The following is a 23,346-nucleotide window of genomic DNA, read 5'->3' as shown; positions in this document are numbered from 1 at the left end:
CCAAAAATAAACTACATTTGAAATTATTGGGTTCCCATACTCTGATTATTCTGAAACGTTAATCAACTTTAGGTCACAAACATCAAAATCACTATATTTGAAGGATTGGCATTTTGATCATACTGAAACACCCCATTAATACGTTTTCAATGCAATCACTTAGAAGAGATCAACCTCGTAGGCTCGCCCCACACCATTTACTTGGGTGTCCGTACAGCAAAAGGATCAGGAATTATGCCTGGGGACAGCAGGCAGTGCGTCTTCCATGCAAGGAGTACACCTAAATGACAGGCGTCTTTCTGTGTACTCGCATTAAGCGTGGTTGGGGATCGTATAATGAAGGGGGCATGTCAGGATAAATGCATCAAATTACGTATTTCGGGAATAAATCAAATTCTATTTAGAAGGACCACAACTAGACATGTTTAGCAGACATTTTATAACTCCAATACAGTTTCTGACAATAATACACTACCGGAAAAGAAAAAATTTTCCTGATAGCTGTATTTTCTTAACAGAAAGACCAAATAAATGATGTCCAAACTATAACTAAAATCGAAAAAAAAAAAAGGACCTTTTAATAAAGGAAGCAAATACATCCTTTCAAAACAAGAGGAAAAACCAGAAGTCTGAATACTGGGCTGCATCTCTCCCCCTTTGCATCTGAGAGTTAGGATGCTGAAAAAGAATAGCTACCGCATTGCAAAATTTTAAAGTATTTTGTATGGCTTCCAGACTCTTTACCGTATCGTACACCCTGTCTTTATTTGACGACTTCTTAAGAACATACTGTGGCATGACTTCGAATATATGTGAATTCCATAAAAAAAAAACAAGAAAATACCGACCTTTCAGCTCCATTCCACCCCACCAAGCGTTCTGCAAATTCCAAAACAAGAAAATACCAAATTATTGGTATCTGAATTTACCGTCTATCTGGATTGCTTATAGCAGAAGAGCATCTGACAGCACCAAATGATTCAATCTAGGGTTGTTACAAGCAAAGCTCATTTTACTAGAATAGATCAGACAAAAAGTGTTGTAATGATATAATCCATATTCACTTCGTACATATGGCCATTACATCCTAGTTTCCAGTTTCAGAAACAAAATATTTGCAAATGAGAGAGGAGAGAGAGCAACTCCAGACCTAAAGAGCAATCAATACTGCAATTTAAAGGATCATTTTTCCTAACAGACTCAGTTACCTTCCTTACAAAAGGTAATCAGATATTTAAGTGCATACCTTCAACTGAAATTGAATCCACCAGAAGGAACAGGAAGTTGATTGCCACCAAACTGGAACCCAGGTTGCGAAGCATCACCAGTGGGTAATGCCTCATCCTCATCTTCTACCCAATATGTTTCAAGTATCTTCACTGCCTTCTCATAGATTTCATTGTTGTCATGACTTTGGAGGTTTTCAATCTTCTCCAATCCCTCAGCATCATCAATTAACTGAGCATAGAGATTGACATCTCCAGTATGACCCAGATTTTTCTCAGCTTCACCAACCTTCAGAATGTTTTCAAGACCTTCTAAACAAACAGTGACAATTCTTGGGTCGGGACAGTTTAGAAGATCACACAATGGCTTAATGCAACCTTGGCTTACCAAAAACCTGGCAAACAAAATAGAATTTCATTGTTTAAGGCAAATTGTACACGAGAAGAACCCAGAGGATAGTTATGGCAAAGAAAATATACTTTATTTGTTCATGGGTGCCACCAGACGTAGCATTTGAAATTGCCCAAGCAGCTTCTTTCTTGATCTCAAACTCAGCATTTTGAAGTAGATGGACTAGAGGAGCAATAATGCCAGCTTCAATTACAGCCTACAAAGATTTCAAATTTATGCTCTTAACTGAAATTCATTCAAACTGGATGAAAAAGTTGCAATTAAAACTAATACTATTTCCTGTCAAAATTTTGCAGTGGACCATCAAACTATAGCTTTTTCCTACACTTGTACCATGTAAATTTGCTTACCTGTATCTGATCTACATTTCCAGCAGTGATATTTGAAATGGTCCAGCAAGCTTCCTTCTTGATACTCTTCTTGTAGGTATTCGTCAGCAGGTTCAAAAGGCACGGAAGGGCTTGGTGGCCTATAATACACTGGAAAGGAGAACATGAAGCATCATCAGTGTACTGAAGGAAGAGGCAACCTAAGGCGGTGACATGAATACAAACATTGCAATCCAAGAATCAAGTTTAATAACTCATGACGTGAACTATGATCAATTGATCATCCTGACATTGATCATTCTGTCTGAAGGACGAACACATTATGATTTACCTCAGAATATGCCAATTAACCATGAAAACAATATGCTAGAATCATTAGTCATATTTCAATCAAGAAGCCAAAGTCAAAGTATGCTTCAATAAGTTATAAATTATATTTCAACATCTACAACCATTACCAACATCGAAATCTTCTTGTTTTCTGAATCCTTATAGAAGGAAGGTGAAGTTTAATGTATTCTTAGGAAATTTCTATATGCAAGTCGAACGTGAATCAAAAACAACATAAATGCATGCCAATTTTGAGAATTACACTCAATAGTCATTTTTTTCACTAACAAAAATGCAAAACCTTCAGATATTCATTGATGCGGTCAAACGAGATTCACATTTGTGAAGAAACAACTCCGAAATCAGAGAGCTCTGGCAAGTTGTAATATAGTGCATCATATGCTCTAGACTTAAGTTAAAAGAAAATCTTGGTAGCCGAACTGAGTAATGCATCTGCAATGATATGTTAGACATGGTCTATTTAATCCTAAATTCCTAATAAAAATGCTCAACACTGCTCCGGCATGGTTTAAGCACAAAGAAATATTTTAAAGAAATTCACATAACAGAAAAGAATTAATATCAAGAAACATTCCATACTTGAGTCTGCATATCATCCCCTGTAACAATATTTCCAACTGTGCGAAGAGCAGGAATGAGTACTGTTGGGGATGGGTGCCTAGCAAAAATAGTGGGAGACAAGTGAGGAAACATTCAAAACATCCAGGATTCACAAGCATAAGAGAAAACAAACATCGAAATCAATTTGAAAAAAGGAAAGACATCAATCTTACATCAAGAGCTCAACCAGTCGGGGGCAGACTCCTGCCTCAATAACAGCTTGAATTTTGTCATTAGTACCATCTGAGAGATATGACAGAGCCCAACATGCATCTGTAAGGACTTCCTCATCATTTGAATGGATAAGACGCTCAAGAGCTGGCAAAGCTGGCTTTGTCTGCTTAATAAATTTCAAACGCACCAAGTATTAGCAGAAGATATCAGCATGAGGTTAGCAATTAACAACTACAAACTTTCATATTACAAGAAAGTTCAACCTGCTCAAATGAAGGCTGTGGCTTGCCCCTGCAAAAGTTTGACAAAGTCCAGGTAGCATTTCGCAACATGGAGAGCTTTGCATGCTCATTGAATTGTGCCAAGAGTGGCACCAATGCCCCATGGCCAAGGACCAGGTCACGGCATTTAGGTGAGTCTCCAGCAACATTTCCTAGTGCCCAAACAGCCTATAAACCCAAAAAATTATGAGTTATGAGAATTGCAGATTATTTAGCAATAGAAGATAACTCGCAGACTGCAATATTTACCTGTTCGCGAACATCATCAGTGGGAGAACCTAAGAGCTTAACAAATATAGGGACAGCTCCATGATCAATTACGACCCTGGTGTTATCTGATGTCCCTGAAGCAATATTTGTAAGAGCCCAAGCTGCCTCAAACTACAAGAAAAAAAAGATTTTGGGTTAAGGATAAATAATTGGGCAAAATCCTAATAACTTCAAAATAAAAAAATCAAACCTGAAGCTGTGGGAAGTCATCTCTATTAAGTAACTCCACAAACCGAGGAACAACACCTGATTGTACAACTTCATTGATTGGAGGACTACGTTCTGCACAAAAAATATGAGTGAGACATAACTTCAATTTTGTAGAATTTAAAAGGAATTGCGAAAAGCAATATATATATGATCGACCTATTGATAGCAGCTTTCGGAATTGGGTGGTTGCCTCAAGCTGCATATTTCTGTCATCTGACCAAACACCCGCAACCATAGCCGGAAGACTTTCTAACTGCAATTAGATTATAAACACATCAAAATGCTGTCTAGTAAAAAAAAGTCTATGCGTTTCTTCACCCAGGATTACTACAATCAATAAGTTAAACAAGCATTTCACTTCATTTAATGAGTAAAACATGAGCCGCATCCTATTCAGAGAAATACAACACAATTAACAGTCGAAAATATCACCCAATTGAAATAAAGCAGCTGTCAATTAGGTCAATATAGGAATTCATATACGAGAACAAGTTAACCCTAGATAATATTCATGATTCGACGGATCAAATAGATTCATCAGTAGCTTCTACCTTTTTCTCGGAACCAGCGGTTGAAGAGAGCAGTTGTTGTTGCTGCGGTTGTTGCTGTTGAGCGAAAAGTCCTTCGCGGCGTTTTTTAAGAAGGTTCTCTTCTCTCTTGTTTTTTCGGATCTCGACCATGTTGTCTTCTCTCCTCCGGCGACCTTCCTCCGCATCAACCGCCACCTTGTATCGGTTCCTTCGAACCTCAGTCCTGGCGCTCGGTCTGAGAGACATATTCGCTTCTTCTTTTCAATCTAATCGAATCGCCGATTAATTTGTAGGTGAAATGATCGATGGGTTGTTTGAGGAATGACAGAGGGGAAGAGAGTGACGCGGTTTTTGGAAGATTGAGAGATGGACAAAAAATAAAAAAGAATGAGGGTTTTTGGAGCCTTATTCGAATGGATCGGGAGAGGAGGGGCGAGACGAGGGTTAGGCGAGTGGTAGTGTTTATAGGGGACTTCTTTTCTTTTTCTATCTTTTTCGAAATTATTTACTATTTCTGTTGCGGAATTCAGGCTTTGATATGGCTTTAATAACAATGCTGCCACTGATTTTGAATTTGAAATCGAGGAACCCTAACGTACCTATGCCGTTATGGATTCCAGCTCACGGTATATTTTAATGGGGGGTTGAGAAAAAGGAAATAAATGATAAAGAGGAAATTTGAAATAATTGAGACTTTTTTTTTCTTTCATATTAATATGGTATCCATGGATGGTTTATTTTTCAAACATTTGGTAAAATAATTTTAAAATACCAATATATCTTAATCTTACACTCTACATGTTTTTTTAAATACCACTACTAAATTTGTAATTAGTCAACATGGTTTTTTTTCTTCTTATTTTAAGGAAAAAAAGTGTACTCTGCAAATAAAGTAGATACTTTGAATAATAATGCATAAGATTCTTTTTTAAACAAAAAATTTTAAAAAGGTTGTTTTAATTTTGAATTAATTGAATTTTATTTGTATATATGCTATACAGATGAGAGTAGATGAGCCGACAAAAATAATTGTCTACGCACTAAACTTAAACCCCACGACCCGTAGGAAATAAATATGAGGAATGAAAATAAAAGGAAAGTGGAAATTATTATATATCTCAATAAGTGAATGTTTTTGGAAATAATAATAATAATAAGATATAATATTTTTTATCTTTTTAACTTTACAACAAAAATCATTTTAACCCTTAATGTATTTTTTTAATTTTAAATTTATATTTTTTAAATAATTCCAAAATAAATAAATAAATTAATATATTTTTTTAATTTGTTGACATGATATATACATAAATTGTTACATCAATATTTATTTAATTATTAAAATTATTTTAAAATATAAATATTATTAAAAATAATTAAATATTAACCTGTCATACATGTGGTAATCTATATGTATAAAGTTAAAATGATTCTTTTTTTAAGTTGAGTCGAAAAAATTATTATGCTCAAACATAAAAAGAATAAATAGCCTTTACCAGTATCAATTATTTAAGAAGAAAAAAAAGGCAGTTAGCCTGTGGTGACCAAAATTATCCGCATGATGTAGTTTTAATTCGTGGGACCTCTCGTTTTAAAGGTTAAACGACACCGTGTCACTGAAGCAAATGTTCGTTTTTTCTTGTAATTGAAATAAAAAATGGCAAGGAAAGCTAGAAGCAGCGAGTCAGTTTTGCTGGGTTTTTTTTCAAGACATGATCAATTAATGACAGTATTCATATATCTATTATCTTTGTGTTTGGAAGTTAAAACTGTGCGATAATAAAAGTCTCCATATTAATATCACAAACTAATGCAACTACGGGACCAACACCAAATGTTCCATAAGGGGGTTTGTATTCTATAATCAGTTTTATAGAGTTATTAGTGATTAATAATCAACTCAAATACTTTTTTCAATTCTAAATTTATATCTATGTCATATATATATCTATACAATATTAGAGGTGAGAATAAAGTTACACGATTTAAACTCGTGTTAAAGTAATATCTAATAAGAATTTTAATTATCATTCCATACAAATAAAAACATATATTAAAGTTATAATTTATAATTATCCTTGTGGTTTTGAATTATATTTTTGTTGAACAAATAACAAGGGAAGAAGGTGGAAAGAGATTCTTTGATTAATGAAGTAATAAAATGTTACTGGCCAAAATTTTATAGGTATAAGATAGTGTAGAGATACTCTTCCCAACCACTAGTTTTTCAGATGGGTCTAAAATAACAAAGTTTCTCAAACCTAGAAGCTTCAAGTTGATGGGTAATAGGTCTACAACTTAAAGCTATCGGACCCATCTGACCCAATACCACCTTCTTCATTCCTCCCCTTCTATCTTCTTGTCCCCATCTTCTTGCCTTCTTTTAAAAGTTACAAGGAGAAATCAAATAATCCTAATATTGGTCGGCATAGAATTGTTTTTATTAAAGTAGTTAAATATAAAATTGATACTCAAACATATTTACTTCTCTCAGATTAATACTTATATATTTTTTTTATCTCAGATTAGTACTTGAACTTTTTTTCTGTTCGTTATATTAATACCCGAGCTAAGGATATTATTTTTTTGCTAACGCGACAACATTGGTCGCTCACATGTCGCCACATGGCGTCTTTGGCCCTTTTTTCTTTTTATTTTCTTTCTCATCTTTCTCTTTTTCTTTTCTTCTTTTTCTTTTTCCTACCCTAATCGTCGTGCTTCTACACCGTTGGCCACCGTCTGGCTTTCTTTCGTCTGCTTTTGTCTGCTAGTATGAGAGTAAGGCAGCAAGGTACCACCTTGGTTTTGCAGCAAGGCAATTGCAAATTTTCAAGGTATGGTGACTCTCTCATATCAGTAACTTCAATTAATTTAAAAGCTTATTATTAATAGAGATTCTTTGGTGGTTGACTCTCTTTTTCTTCTTCATTTTCAAAACCTCAACACTGAAAATCATCACTCCAGATGATTTCATTAAAGACGACAGTGAAACACTTGAATCCGAAAATGGTACCTCTGAAATGGGTTTCAGCCCAGAGAATTCGAACAATCGACACGTTGGAATATGGTATAAATTTTCAAGCACCACCGTCGTTCGGGTCACTAACAGGGAAGGTCCGATTTCAGATTATAATGGAGTTTTAAGGTTTGAGAACAATGGAATCCCTACACTTTTCAATGAAACCAACGGCGTCGTTTGGTATACTAACCCAAACACATCAAGTAATCCCCACGAACTTGTTTTACAGCTTTTCGATTCAGGAAATCTCGTAGTGAAAGAGAAAAACGATGATGATTCAAAGAATTTTTTCTGGGAAAGTTTTGATTTCCCTTGTGATAATATTTTGCTCAGGATGAAGATTGGGATAAACTTAATCACTGGTTTCGAGTACTATATATCGTCATGGAAATCATCAGGTGCAAATTTACTACTTTTTGCTACCTTGCTCTCGTATTAGTAGACAAAAACAGACGGAAGAAGGTCAAACGGCAGTTGTCATTGGTCAGAGAGCTAGGCTGGACGGTGGCCAGCAGTGTAGAAGCACGACGGCTAGGTTAGGAAAAGGAAGAAAAGAAAATGAGGGAAAATGAGAAAAAAAAAAAAGAGATAAAAGATAAATAGGCCAAAAGCGGATGCCACATGGCGGCGCATGAGTGGCATGTATTGCCATGTCAATAAAAAAGTAATGGCGTTAGACTTGGGGACCAATATAGTGGACGGAAAAAAAAAGTTTGGATATTAATCTGGGACAAAAAAATCAGAAGTACCAATATGGGAGAATTTGACAAGTTTAGGCACCAATTTTATATTTAACCCTTATTTAAATTGAAACTTCGTCTATCAATTTTAGTGACGAATGACTTTCGTTAATTTAATAATTACTTTTATTTACTGAAAATTATCCTTTTATTTTAAGGATTTTAAAATTATCTATGAATTATAGTATAATGTACAATTTTATATGTGAACTTTGAAAGTGTAAAGTCTACTCTTATGGCACGTTTTTTATACGGATGAGTGCAGAACAAGATCATAAGTTTGTTCAAGTCATAGATTTAACTTAGAGCTCTAGACATTCGGAAAGAAATTTAGATTTTGACACAACCTGAAATGTAAACGAATCCAAGTTAGATAAAAGAAATTAAAGAAAACAATTAAAATAAATAACTAAGATAAATAAAATAGGACAATAAATCAAAGGTTAAAGCAATAAAGAAGAAAATAAAGAAGATAGATAGAAAAGATGGAACATGGCGTATAGAAGTCCTAAGAAACATTAAAAATAATAAGAATCCACAACCGCTTTTAAGCGATTCTAATTCTCCTTTCAAGAAAGAAAACTTGGTAAGAAAAAGTTTAAAGATGATCCCCATAAGCTCAAAAGATTGTTAAAACTCTTCTAAAAGAAAATTCAAAAGAAATTATTGAAAAGAAAAACTCAAAGAGAATTTATTTATTCAAAAGAGAAGTTGAATAATAATCAATTCCCTTCGGTGTACAATGCAAAGGCATTTATATAGGCTAGCTATATAAATTTAAATAGAACTTTAAGTATACTAGAACTCTAATTAACATAAATAAATAGTTTTAAAATAACTTTATATTGAGATAAAACTCCTAAATAACTTAAAATACTTCATAATTATAAAAAAATTCAAAATTCAAAATAATAAAATAATAAGAGCTGATAAATACAATATTGGACTCATATATAATAAAAATTAAGCCTAAAACTCGAACCCTGTATGATTTAAACTCGAAATAAAAGCCTGAAACTCGTAATTTTCGTAATAATTTCGTCTAGAAATTCTGCTCGCGCAGTCTTTACTAAAACAATCATAATTTGAGTTCTCGAACTCAAAATCAAGTTATTCAAAGTGTGTTTCGAAGCTAAGAGATAAATCTTAAAACGCTATGAATACATCTTAATCCAAATATGCTTGGATCCTATCCAAAAATTTTTCGCAAGCTGACTAATCTTTTTAGCTTGAAAATTGATAGCTTAGTTGAATTGACTTTAATACATTTCACTCATTCCGTGCATGTATCATTCCTCGTTTTCTTGTAATGATTCATCCTCACATACTACCTTTGATCAAATCTTGGTTTGATTTGCTTGACCTTTGACCTTGTTGTTGGGCCTTGAGGTAATGTAAGCCCATCATATCCATGGGCTTAAAATTAGGCCTTGAGACTAGTATCAGTTTTTTTTCTTTTACCTGGTCTTGTGGCATATCTTTGGATCTTTTTCTTGTTCTTTTTCTTCAGTTGCTGGTGTTTTGATTTGAGATTTGTTTCTATTTGTCTAGTATAAATCTGTTCAAGGTGTTGGATCTGATCTTGAAGCCAATAGAGAAAGGAATGATGTATTTGCACATTGACGATGGAGAAAGACTTGGTTTCTCTCGAGTAATGTGAATACTCACCCGACAAATGAATCCTGCTTGGTAGGATATTTTTTAACGGCAAGTGTTATCCATTTCCCGACCATGAGAAATACGATGGCGAATTTATGGCACCCTCTTGGGAGGTTTAGGATACAGATCTAGAGGAGAAACATTACATGTTTAAGTTTTATTATGAACTTGATGTGGAACTAGTGGTTAATGGAGCACTATAGGCGTTCAATAACCATTTTTTGGTTATTCATTTTTTACAAGAAAATGAGGGTTCGATGCAGATTTGTAACACCTCTAACCCGTTTCCATCGCCAAAATAGGGTTATAGAGCATTACCGAGCGATTGAAAACATATAAACTTTATAACTTTCAATAAACTTAATGATATGATAAAGTATTCATACACATGCATATTGTCCCTAAATCGAGCTCTCGAGGCCCTAAAAATATCTTAAAAGCAAATCTAGACCAACTTGAAACAATTTGGAAAGTTTATGAAAAAAACAATGCAAAATTTGCAAAACAGGGGATGCATGGCCGTGTGTCTCACACGACTGAGACACACGCCCATGTCTCTGCCTGTGTAACTTTCGAACTAGGGATAGACGACCGTGTCCCAGCCCATGTCCACACCTGTGTAACTCTCTGAGTAGGGTCACACGGCTGTGTCACATGTCCGTGTGCCAGGCCGTGCAACTCTCTGAGTTGCCCCACACGCCCATGTGTCAGGCTGTGTAACTCTCTGACTTGAACACTAAGAAACTCTCAGGTGACACATGGCCGAGACACACGCCCGTGTCCTAGGCCATGTGTACTCCAAATTGCTTCAAAAAACAAGGAAATTTTCATACCTAACTTGACTACCAAACCATGCATTAAAACCATACTAAAATCATTACCAAAAAAACACCCATACATGTTCAAATATACCAATTACCTAAAATTCAAATGCTTAACCAATATGTCCTTATTGACACCATAATTCAATTTTCATTCAATTAGTGCAGTTTTTACTCTTCTATACAACTAACTCATACCTCTTATGAACAAATACAAATTCAAACAATCATACTTTACATTTATCAAAACAACCAATTTTATTGAACTTATAACATGAAACATACATACAAGAAAATCCAACCATCATTAAAACATGTTACATAAACATATATCTATATAAATACAAAGTTATAATCACATATTCAAAAGATTAAACTTCTAGGACATATTTACACCCTAGGTACATGCCAAAAACACAATACTTATAAGTCAAACAATCATACATTTCATATACATTTATCATTCATATCAAAAACCATTCAAATACATTTATAAAGTCTTCAATACGAGCCCTTGAGGCCCTAAATAGACATTAGAAGTGGTTCGAGACTAAACAGAGTTCTCTACGAATTTTTGAGAAAACATGAAAAATTTTTCAAAGTGCAGGGGTCACACGCTTGTGTGGCGGGCCGTGTGCTAAGCCGTGTGAAGCTACTGACTTGGTTTCAAAATAAGCATCAGGGGACACACGGCCGTGTCACCTAGCCATGTGTCACACACGGCTGAAACACATGCTCGTGTCTCTGCCTATGTAGACAAAAATAGGCCATTTTCCAAGCCTTATTCCTCACCCATATTGGTACCAACCCATACACATCATTTTGTATCTACCATAGCATAAATAGGCACTCAAAAACCAACCAATCTCAAGTTTATAACATATACTTTCACACATACAACATGATACTCATAATCACATCAATTGACAACTTTAACACATACCAATTATGCTTCCAAAATATACCAACAATTTCAAGCCAATACAAATGACTAAAACACAACCAAACATGTAGGCTACCAAGAGCCAAAATGACCTATACATGCCATTATAACCAAAGTTATAAAAACAAGAGTACCAAAATAGCCGATAGATAGTATGATGATATCTCCGACAACTTCCAACCCGAACGAGCTTCTGATACCTAGGTACACAAAGAAATTAACACAAAGAAAGCATGAAATGCTTAGTAAGTTCGTAACTCAAAAATAAAGTTTACCATTTCAATTTATTAGCGTAATCCATTTAAGTCAATCCAACGTGTCTTGGCCTTAGTCTAAAAACAATAACTTCTCAATGTTAAATATCACAAAAATTATCCAAATTATCTCGAAATATCATGACGTAAGTACACACTACTTATGTGCATTTATAATTCAAACATATGGCTAAACATAATTCAATCATTCATAATCTCATACCTCTCCATACTTTTACATCAATTCTAATTGAAGCATTTTCCAATTTTTCATTCTTCACATACCCATATAACCACAAATAAAGTAAGTTAAACAAAGTATATCACAACTCAATTTGGCCCATAAGCCTAACATATTGTAACATCCTGATTTCAGGCTTAGTCGGAACAGTGGTTTCGGGACCACAAATTTGATGAGGAAAATTTCATTTTTATTATATTTTTATGGTCTACGATTTCACAGAATGATTTCGTGAAAATTTCGTTCGAAAATTTCGACGTTTGGGCACTCAATTTAGTAAAAAGAACTAAATTGTAAAAAGTGAAAAAGTTGAGTTTTACATGTTAGAGGTGTCTAATTGTCATGAAATTTTAAATGGGAGGTCCTTAAATGATAATTAAACCATTGTATAACTTGTTGGACAAAAATGGCCTTGGTTGGGTAAAATTTAAAAGAATAGTAAAAGGGCATTTTGGTCATTTAGGGGTAAAATAAATTAAAAGACAAATTTTAAAACCCAAATGTGTCCCTTTCTTCTTGCTACAGTAGAATGTACCAAGAGCAGTCATGGTTAGGGTTTGGCCAATCTTCCAAGCTTAATAATCAAGGAAATCAAAATTTAAGCTTAAATCGAGAAATACAAGGTTATGGACTAGAATGGTAAATTGCCATTTCTGGATCCAAGAAATTTGATGGAATATGATATTTAAAAGAAATGGGTGATTACTGAGAATATGAGATCTTGCATATGTTGCAATAAAGGTTATCCCTAAAGGATAATCTTTTGAACTCATCATGAAAAGGAAATGTATCCCGAAAGGGTAATACTTGAAAAGGCTATGTACACCTTGTGTGTACCATATGAAAAGAGATAGCTTCGGCTATCGAATGTGAAAAGGGATAGCTTCAGCTATTGAATGTGAAAAGGTTAGGTATACTTTGTGTATACCACATGAAAAGGTTATGTGCACTTTGTGTGTACACTTGAAAAGGTTATGTACACTTTGTGTGTACACTTGAAAAGGAAATGTATACTTTGTGTATACCATATAAAAAGGAAATGTATACTTTGTGTATACCATATGAAAAGGAAAGGTATACTTTGTATGTACATACTTTGTATATACCACTCAGAAAGAAACGTACACCTCGAGTGTACAATTGGAAAAGAAAAGGTACATCAGAAATTTAATAATTCAGTGGTAATGACATACATAGTGATATAAAGAAAAATGGTATGATAAACTCATCTATACTTAGTTGATACTAATATGATGCATATGATTGTCCTGTTTGCATGAGTGGTTGTGCTAAGAGATAGCACAGGTACGTACTCGAAACTCATGAGTACATGTTTGACATGTGAAATGAAATGGACTTGTGAAGAGAGTACAAATGAATGAGTGATATTTATAAGAATAATTTCTATGACAAGTTTGTGATAATTATCATTATGTTGCACTAAGACAGATTAGGACAATAGTAGTGGTCTGACTTTGAAAATCCACTAAAAATAGTGGAAATTGATTTAGAGACTGAATAAAATATGGAATTAAATCTTAATAAGTCTAGTTTCACATAAAGGAAACGGTGTAAGCAAAAGAATTTTGTATTATTAGATATTTGAATTATTGTGAGACAGAGTCAGAATAAGTTTGAAATCTTTTTTTCTGAATTGGGAAAATCATTAGAAATTGTACAAAAATAATTATGAGTTAGAAATCATATTAATAAAATCCTTAATGAGTCTACTTTCATAAGAAAGAGACAAGAACATTATCCTAGTCTCGCACTATGAGATAAATAAATTTTATTGAAGAAAGGTTGAAGCTGTCAAACAACAAAACAGGGGAGAATTTAAATAATAAACTGTACTTATTGGCTGGACCAAAAATTCTGAAAATTTTATGGTGGAAATATATATGATTCTAGTTTCTGGGAAAATTTATATATCTTAATTTGGAGTTCTATAGCTCCAGATATAAATGATTCAGTGACTATGACTCAAGAAAACAACTTAACCAGAATATGTGTAAATGTACAATTGGGATAGTTTTACTATGGAAAGCATGTTAGTAAATTGCTTATTATTTTCATGCGAGCTTACTAAGCATAAAGCTTACCCCCTCTTTTCCATTTCTTTTAGTGTTGTCAGGTTAGCTCGGGGTTGGAGATTGTCGGAGGCAGCATCACACTATCAAGCCAACACCTTGAGAGTATAAACATATATGCTAGAATTATCAAGTGAGTGGCATGTATAGGGACCTAGTTTTATAATATGTATTATTATAATTTGGCCAAATATATTGGTCTTTAGTGAGCTAATGATTCTGACTTATAAATCTAGCTATTCATGTTATGTCTGATATTGGTGATGTGCATATGCTTGTTTGCCATGCATGGTTGGTAATATGTTATGTGTTGTTGTGAGAATGCCATGCTTGTGTCTTGATTGTGGATATATAATTACTCAAATATGCAATGTCAATTGCTATGAAAATGTATAAGTGTATGTAGGTAATTAAATGTGACAATTGGCTTGGAAAATAGCCTTGAAATTGTCTACACGGATAGATATACGGGTGTGTGTCTAGGCTGTGTGTGACACACGGCTTAAGCATACGGGCATGTGCCTTGGTCATGTGACCCTAACTTTTTCATGACCAAATGGACAGAGAGCTCCATGGGCACAGGACATGGGCGTGTCCCAAGCCACGCGGACGTGTGTGATCACACGGCCCAATCCACACTGGCGTGTGACTCTCCGAAGTAAGAAAATTAGTTAAGTTACTGAAAGATTTTCAATGTTCTTGGTTTAGTCCCGAACCACCCCAATGTATGTTATAGGTTTCGAAGACCTATATAAGGGACGATATGCATGTGTTCGAGATGTTTTAATTTTTAGTGAAAATTTTATGGCCCGGTTTTGCATAGTGTGAATGTTTAAATCCGGTAATGCCTTGAACCCTGTTTCAGCATTAGATACGGGTGAGGAGTATTACATTTAGTGGTATCAGAGCTATGGTTTAGTGGTTCTCAAACTAACCAAGCATGTATAAAAGTCCAGCTATACATACCACCGATTCGTGATAGTGTGATGTCTCCTGACGCGTGTGAGAGCCACTTTGTTTAAACAAAGGTACTCTCCAACCGAGCTACACCGACCATGTTGAATGTGATGCTAAAATATTTGAGTAAAGTATAGTCATGACGAACTGAAACTTGAAAAGGTACAAATGAGGATTCATGAAACGTGTACATAGTGAAATGAGCTTATCTATGATTAATAGATAATTCCATGATGTATATGGTCGATTTATTTGAACAAATGCATGTGTTTGAGTAACTTATCAAAAATATTGATAAGATGAATATTCATGTATATTGGTTGGGATGATTATGATTGATAAGCTTGTATAACTTGAGTAAATGTATTAAATTGCTTGGACTGATATATATGATTGTAATGATATGTATACGATGATGTGTAAGATGAAAGTTTAGACTGTGATAAACTTATCCATGTTTGTCTGGCCCTTATATGATATTATGTGCTTGACTTATCTGATTTTGTAATATCCTGATTTTGGGCCTAGTCGGAATAGTGGTTTCGTGACCACAAAATCTGAGATAGAAATAATTATTTTATGATTATTTTAAGGTCTATGATATGATTGCATGATTGTGTGAAAATTTCGTGAAGAAATTTTATGCATAAAGTGCTTAAATTGAAATTAGGGACTAAATCGAATAATTTGCAAAACTTGTATTCTAGAAGTTTCTAGTATGAAATTGTTTTGAAATATTAATTAGGAGGTCTTAAATAGCAATTTTACCAAATTCTAAGTCTATGGACAAAAATTGGACATGGATGGAATTTTTGGAAAGTTTAGTAGTAAGGGCATTTTGGTCATTTAGGGGTAAAATGAATTAAAATACAAAATTAAAAGCCAAATTTGCTCATCTTCAACCCCATGGCCGAATATAGCAAGGAGAAACCATGGCTAGGGTTTTTCAAGCTTCCAAGCTCGATTGTAAGTCCGTTCTAGCCTCGTTTTTAATGATTGTTACATTTTTGGAGTCCTGGTAGCTCGATTTAGCTTATGCTAGCAATAATTTAACCTAGGATTTATATTTGGAAAAATACCCATAGGTGAAATTTGTGTATTTTGGTGTTTTATGATAGAATATGAGGTTTTAAATTATGTTAGACAACTTGTGCTACTCGGTTTTAAGTGAAAACTAGCAAAAGGGCTTAATCGGTAAAAATACCTAATAGTCATAAGTACATGTTAGAGTGAGAATTTGATGTTTCCATAAAAGGGAAAAATGATCAGCATGTCATAAAACATAATAAAATAGGCTGAAGTTTAATTTACGAGCTTTGGGGCAAAAGTGTAAATATGCAAAAGTTTAGGGGAAAATTGTAATTTTTCCAAAATATGATTTTGGGTCAAGTTGAATAATGTGAGTCCTAATTAGACTATATTTTAAATGATAGATCAAGGAAAACTGAAATTCGGGCTAAAATGAGGAAAATACCAAGTTGTGGACGAAATGGTAAAAGTAGCCATTTTCGCATACGAGGTAAGTTCATGTGTAAATGTAGTAACATAATTGTCATTTTAAGCAATTTAATGTTGTTTGTATGATATGATGCTGATTATTATCATGAAATATTATGCTTTGTGGTTATTGTTGAATAATATGTAATTATGTGAATTACTTGATGAGTATGAACTATCACCGAAGTATCGGTTCCGATATTCCATGGAAGACGGCATATGTGAGATCGAGAGAAAAAAAGCCCGTTTGAACCTTAGGAATAGATTAGGATACAAGTGACATGTCACTAGGATGGTTGAGCATCCGAACTCGTTGAGTTGAGTCCGAGTTCACTTATGGATGCAAATGTCCGAACTCGTTGAGTTGAGTCCGAGTTCGAGAGATGTAACTAGGCATCTGAGCTCGTTGAGTTGAGTCTGAGTTCACTTATGGATGCGAACGCCCGAGCTCGTTGAGTTGAGTCCGAGTTCACTTATGGGCGGGTTACATGGTAGCTTGGCTACATATGTGGCATTTATGTGCAAACTTTCCATGTATCCGAATTATATTCCGATATGTTCAACGGGTAAAGTTCTACTCAAATGGAGGAATACTCAAGATGAAAGGGACGTATTGGTAAGTGTTGTGAAATGAATACTTTGAACAGGTATGTACTTAACCCTCGGGTTGAAAACTCGATATAACAACAATATGGTAAGATGATAAATGAAAATGTGATATGAATGTCTCGGTGATGATTATGCAAATGATGTTTTATGTTTGCTTATATAGTTGTGTTACTTGCTATTTGCATGTGAACTTACTAAGCATTTATGCTTACTCCCTCCTTTTCATTCCTTGTAGTTTTGAACAAGCCAGCTCGAGAATCGGGACGGGTCGAAGGTTCGATCACACTATCCAAAGGACTTTCATCTGGGTAAATGGCTTGTAAAACTTAAGTATGGCATGTATAGCAATATATTTATTTTGTGTAAATAATTTTATGATATGGCCATGATTGGTTGAGAAAATGTTTGATATTGATAAGTCATGGTGATGGTTAAATTTAGATCATGTTTGATATCATGGAAGTTTAATAGGTTATCTAGTTCATAACAACTCATGAAAAGATGAAATTTGCCTTAAAACAGAATATTGTTGCAGCAATGACATGAATTTTAAAAATCACTAAAAATAGTATAAATGGAATTAAATAATGAATAAGTTATGGAATCAAAGCTTGATGAGTCTATTTTCATATGGAAGAAGAGAAACAGTTATATGAGCTATATTTTATGAGATGTTTAAATTTTTGTGAAACAGGGCCAGAGCGATTTCTGAATCCCCTGTTCTGACTTTGGAAATTCACCATAAATTTTACAAAGATAATTAGAAGTCATGCTTTATATGTACGGATTCATTATTGAGTCTAGTTTTATTAGAGACAAACGGCATAGTCATTGAAGCTCTGTACAGGGAGATATATTATTTGTAATACACAGAGGTCAGAGTAGTCGAACCCTGAAATAGGGGAGACTTTAACTAATAAAATGTACTAATTGGCCCAACCAAAAAATTCTAGAAAAAATTACTAGATATATATATGAGTCTAGTTTTAGGAAAAATTTACGGAATTGGATTTCGAGTTTCGGAACTCGAGATATGATTTTTAAAGCGACTGTGATGCAGTTAACCAGCTTGTTTGGAAATTTTAAAAATAAATTGTTTGAGCTGTTTAAGTAATGAATTAAGTCTATTAGCACCTCGTGTTCGACTCCGACGAAGGTCTCGGGTACGGGGCATTACAGATTTAATGAATGGATAAGTAATATTTTCTAGGAAACATGGAAATACATGTATAAGTACACTTGTTTAAATGAGATAACTGGAAAGTGGGTGTAAAATCAATATGAATGTTAGTTACTCGAAATGAATGACATGATTGAGATATGATTGCTATGATGAAAACTGTGTTACATGTATATGTATATGTATATGTATATGTATATGTATATGTATATGTATATGTATATGTATATGTATATGTATATGTATATGTATATGTATATGTATATGTATATGTATATGTATATGTATATGTATATGTATATGTATATGAGAGTTGAGTCAGAGGCCCTACGACCCCATCCCCCTTACCAAAGTGGTGTTTTATAATAGAAACTCCTGAGATTTATGTTAAATGAGTTTCTAGGTGAGAAACCAAAGAGTTCAATGATGGAATGGTTATAAGCATGATTAGAGATTGAGAATGGGTTGATAAGTACAGACATGAGCTAGAAAGATATCGGATTGACTGAAAGATTGTTTAATTTTCGCAACATCGCAGTTAGCGAAAAAAGGTTAATTTTGGTAAAACGATCTATCCTGGTATGATGTCGAGAAATGTATTGATTAAAATTCCCTCATGAATTGGTTTTCTTAGTAAAGGGAATATTATGGAATTTGGGACGGTAGAAATAGTTAAAGGAATAATGTTCGAAATATGAAATGTCCAAGCATGGTAATTACAGTGAACAATTTGTGATTGTCTCTATTGAGATATGGTATGAGATTATATGACACCAGAAATATTATTGGGGCTATCTAATCCCTGATGAATTCTTATATTATAAAAATGTTCCCTAATCTTAACGTTAGACGAATGTGTTGTCAGTCTAATTGGATTATAATCTGCATGGTTCTACTTTTCTCTAGTATTTTGTTATATTCTGCCTATTGGGAATAGATGAGAAATTGTGTGTGGTGCCATGATTCTATTTCTACTGATCATTGCTCTGATTGATTTTATATATATATATGAGAAGTATATAGTTCCGGTCGTATTTGTTGTTAGTGGTTTGGAATGATGTTATTCTGGATTTCTTTTCTTTGAAAACCATTGGGGTCTTTCATATTTTTATGAGTCTAGTTCTCGGTCTTCTGATACAGTGCTGTAAATGGGATTTCCTTATCATGGGTTTCTTTATCTTGGATTTCCTTATTCTGGGCTTCTCCGTTTCAGATTTCTCTATCTTGGGTTTTCTGGATATTTTATCTTGTAACTTGTTGATCATGGCTTGCATTTAGAGTATGACCTCCAACTTGTGATTGATGTATATAAAGAACAAGTATTACTATACCTCTAAATTGATCCTGATATTGTGGTGAAATTTCAAGTCCCAATGTGTATGGGGGATTTCCTTTCTCAAGTAAGTTATTCATAGTTAATGTATTCGGTTGAGGTATCAGTATTACTTATGCTAATGCATTTGTTATGGTCTTCGATTGGCATGATGAGTGAATTTGGAATGATGCATGTTGAATCGTTCTGTTGACTAGAAGAGAGAATTTCTTGAAATATCAATTACGGATGAATAAGGTCGACTTGATTGTTCAATCTGTATGGAATATATGTTTAGAATTTAATAAGATGTGCATGCTTGAGAATAAGATTTTATTACTTTAGGGTAAAAAGACGAATAGTCTAATTAAGAAGTGTATGTTTCCTAGAAGAATCATATGCGATAAGAAGATCTGAAATTGATAATGTGAAGATAATCTGGGTATTCAAAAATGCTGAAACAATCATTGTTTATCTTTGAGTACAAATTCTTAAAATGTTGAAAGTTTAAAGATGAATAGCAAGAATCATCAGAATTATTTTTGCCGTTTGGGAATTAGAATGGAAATAGAAAAGGTTAATATGGATTTTCTTGTCTAGATCATTCCTGTCCTTGAAAGAGGAAAGTGATATGTAGCGTTGTTAAATGTTATGAGATGTGTAAATTATGCTGGTATACCCGAATGTCTACTCACCATATTCATAGAATTTCGTGTGTTTATGAATTTTGGATATCATGGAATTTTAATCTCCACTAATCGAATTGAGATCTGAGTTTCATATCATGATTTCTTTGGAAAGTCAGAAGAGGCTTGAAATAAATAGTAGCTGAGGGTTGAATTTATAAATAATTGGACTGTGTGAAATTATAAAGAGTATGAGGTTGAGATGAACTGACTAGTTTTACTATTCAAATCTAAAAAGATTCAGGTGCGAATGTATATGTAACATGATGGTATGAATCGGAATTTTTAGTACATGAGCTTTCTGGAAGAGATTAAGTTTCAGTAAAGGTATTGTAAAGTGAATACCACTTATGATTTTTGTATGTAAAATTTAAAGATATAGGTAGTAAAAGTTTAGCCTGAGTGAATGTTATTTGACATTGATTATAAGATTGAGGAATCCAAGTACCAAAACCACTTTTCTGGTGAGATTTTCGGGGACAAAAATCCTTAGAGGGGGGAGAAATGTAACATCCTGATTTTAGGCTTAGTCGGAATAGTGGTTTCGGGACCACAAATTTGAAGAGGAAAAGTTCATTTTTATTATATTTTTATGGTCTACGATTTCACGGAATGATTTCATGAAAATTTCGTTCGAAAATTTCGACGTTTGGGCACTCAATTTAGTAAAAAGGACTAAATTGTAAAAAAGAGCAAAAGTTTATTTTTACATGTTAGAGGTGTCTAATTGTCATGAAATTTTAAATGGGAGGTCCTTAAATGATAATTAAACCATTGTATAACTTGTTGGACAAAAATGGCATTGGTTGGGTAAAATTTGAAAGAATAGTAAAAAGGACATTTTGGTCATTTAGGGGTAAAATGAATTAAAAGACAAATTTTAAACCCCAAATGTGTCTCTTTCTTCTTGCTATAGCAGAATGTACCAAGAGCAGCCATGGTTAGGGTTTGGCCAAGCTTCCAAGCTTAATAATCAAGGAAATCGAAATTTGAGCTTAAATCGGGAAAATACAAGGTTATGGACTATAATGGTAAATTGCCATTTCTGGAACCGAGAAATTTGATGGAATATGATATTTAAAATAAATGGGTGATTACCGAGAATACGAGATCTTGCATATGTTGCAATAAAGGTTGTCCCTAAAGGATAATATTTTGATCTCATTATGAAAGGAAATGTATCCCGAAAGGGTAATACTTGAAAAGGCTATATACACCTTGTTTGTACCATGTGAAAAGGGATAGCTTCGGCTATCGAATGTGAAAAGGGATAGCTTTGGCTATCGAATGTGAAAAGGTTAGGTATATTTTGTGTATACCTCATGAAAAGGTTATGTGTACTTTGTGTGTACACTTGAAAAGGAAAGGTATACTTTGTGTATACCATATGAAAATGAAAGGTATACTTTGTGTGTACCACTCAGAAAGAAACATACACCTCGAGTGTACAATTCAAAAAAAAAGGTACATCAGAAATTCAATAATTCAACGGTAATGACATACAAAGTGATATAAAGAAAAATGGTATGATAAACTCATCTATACTTAGTTGATACTAATATGATGCATATGATTGTCCTGTTTGCATGAGTGGTTGTGCTAAGAGATAGCACATGTACGTACTCGAAACTCATGAGTACATGTTTGACATGTGAAATGAAATGGACTTGTGAAGAGAGTGCAAATGAATGAGTGATATTTATAAGAATAATTTCTATGACAAGTTTGTGATAATTATCATTATGTTGCACTAAGACAGATTAGGACAATAGTAGTGGTCTGACTTTGAAAATCCACTAAAAATAGTGGAAATTGATTTAGAGACTGAATAAAATATGAAATTAAATCTTAATAAGTCTAGTTTCACATAAAGGAAACGGTGTAAGCAAAAGAATTTTGTATTATTAGATATTTGAATTATTGTGAGACAGAGTCAGAATAAGTTTGAAATCTTTTTTTTCTGAATTGGGAAAATCATTAGAAATTGTACAAAAATAATTATGAGTTAGAAATCATATTAATAAAATCCTTAATGAGTCTACTTTCATGAGAAAGAGACAGGAACATTATCCTAGTCTCGTACTATGAGATAAATAAATTTTATTGAAGAAAGGTTGAAGCTGTCAAACAGCAAAACAGGGGAGAATTTAAATAATAAACTGTACTTATTGGCTGGACCAAAAATTCTGAAAATTTTATGGTGGAAAGATATATGATTCTAGTTTCTGGGAAAATTTATATATCTTAATTTGGAGTTCCATAGCTCCAGATATAAATGATTCAGTGACTATGACTCAAGAAAACAGCTTAACCAGAACATGTGTAAATGTACAATTGGGATAGTTTTACTATGGAAAGCATGTTAGTAAATTGCTTATTATTTTCATGCGAGCTTACTAAGCGTAAAGCTTACCCCCTCCTTTCCATTTCTTTTAGTGTTGTCAGGTTAGCTCAGGGTTGGAGATCGTCGGAGGCAGCATCACACTATCAAGCTAACAACTTGAGAGTACAAACATATATGCTAGAATTATCAAGTGAGTGGCATGTATAGGGACCTAGTTTTATGATATGTATTATTATAATTTGGCGAAATATATTGGTCTTTAGTGAGCTAATGATTCTGACTTATAAATCTAGCTATTCATGTTATGTCTGATATTGGTGATGTGCATATGCTTGTTTGCCATGCATGGTTGGTAATATGTTATGTGTTGTTGTGAGAATGCCATGCTTGTGTCTTGATTGTGGATATATAATTACTCAAATATGCCATGCCAATTGTTATGAAAATGTATAAGTGTATGTAGGTAATTAAGGGTGACAATTGGCTTGGAAAATAGCCTTGAAATTGTCCACATAGATAGATATACGGGCGTGTGTCTAGGCCGTGAGTAACACACGGCTTAAGCATACGGGCGTGTGCCTTGGCCGTGTGACCCTAACTTGTTCATGACC

At 33.8% G+C, this 23,346-nt stretch overlaps 1 protein-coding gene and 1 long non-coding RNA gene across 3 annotated transcripts; one reads left to right on the top strand and one right to left on the bottom strand.

Moving 5' to 3' along the window:
- Positions 1-376: 376 nt before the first annotated feature.
- On the bottom strand, positions 377-4,976 carry LOC107924287 (importin subunit alpha). 2 transcript variants are annotated; one of them, XM_041081066.1, is made up of 11 exons: positions 4,405-4,976; positions 4,010-4,106; positions 3,834-3,925; positions 3,623-3,754; positions 3,356-3,541; positions 3,092-3,258; positions 2,898-2,976; positions 1,989-2,117; positions 1,707-1,834; positions 1,247-1,621; positions 377-879 (listed from the first exon to the last, which is right to left on the bottom strand). In XM_041081066.1, the coding sequence occupies exons 1-10, from the start codon at positions 4,627-4,629 to the stop codon at positions 1,249-1,251; spliced, it is 1,608 nt and encodes a 535-aa protein (XP_040937000.1). In that variant the 5' UTR covers positions 4,630-4,976; the 3' UTR covers positions 377-879; positions 1,247-1,248. The 2 variants fall into 2 exon arrangements, with proteins under 2 accessions (XP_040937000.1, XP_040937001.1); XM_041081067.1 differs by having other exon boundaries at positions 3,092-3,255; positions 4,405-4,891.
- A 1,834-nt stretch (positions 4,977-6,810) lies between these two features.
- Positions 6,811-8,282, top strand: LOC107923190 (uncharacterized). The gene is made up of 2 exons (XR_001691546.2): positions 6,811-7,217; positions 7,348-8,282. It is a non-coding gene; the product is annotated as an uncharacterized lncRNA (long non-coding RNA).
- Positions 8,283-23,346: the final 15,064 nt, after the last annotated feature.

This window comes from Gossypium hirsutum, chromosome A11 (genome assembly GCF_007990345.1).
Source record: "Gossypium hirsutum isolate 1008001.06 chromosome A11, Gossypium_hirsutum_v2.1, whole genome shotgun sequence".
Lineage (NCBI taxonomy): Eukaryota > Viridiplantae > Streptophyta > Magnoliopsida > Malvales > Malvaceae > Gossypium > Gossypium hirsutum.
Note: the sequence above shows the minus strand (reverse complement) of the source record. Positions and strands in the feature narration are given on the sequence as shown.

Coding starts and splice junctions, on each gene's coding strand:
- LOC107924287 (XM_041081066.1), bottom strand. CDS start 4,629: ATGTCTCTCAGACCGAGCGCCAGGACTGAGGTTCGAAGGAACCGATAC. Junction 3,542..3,622: donor CTGATGATGTTCGCGAACAG/GTAAATATTGCA, acceptor TTGGGTTTATAG/GCTGTTTGGGCACTAGGAAA. Junction 1,622..1,706: donor GGCACCCATGAACAAATAAA/GTATATTTTCTT, acceptor TTTGTTTGCCAG/GTTTTTGGTAAGCCAAGGTT.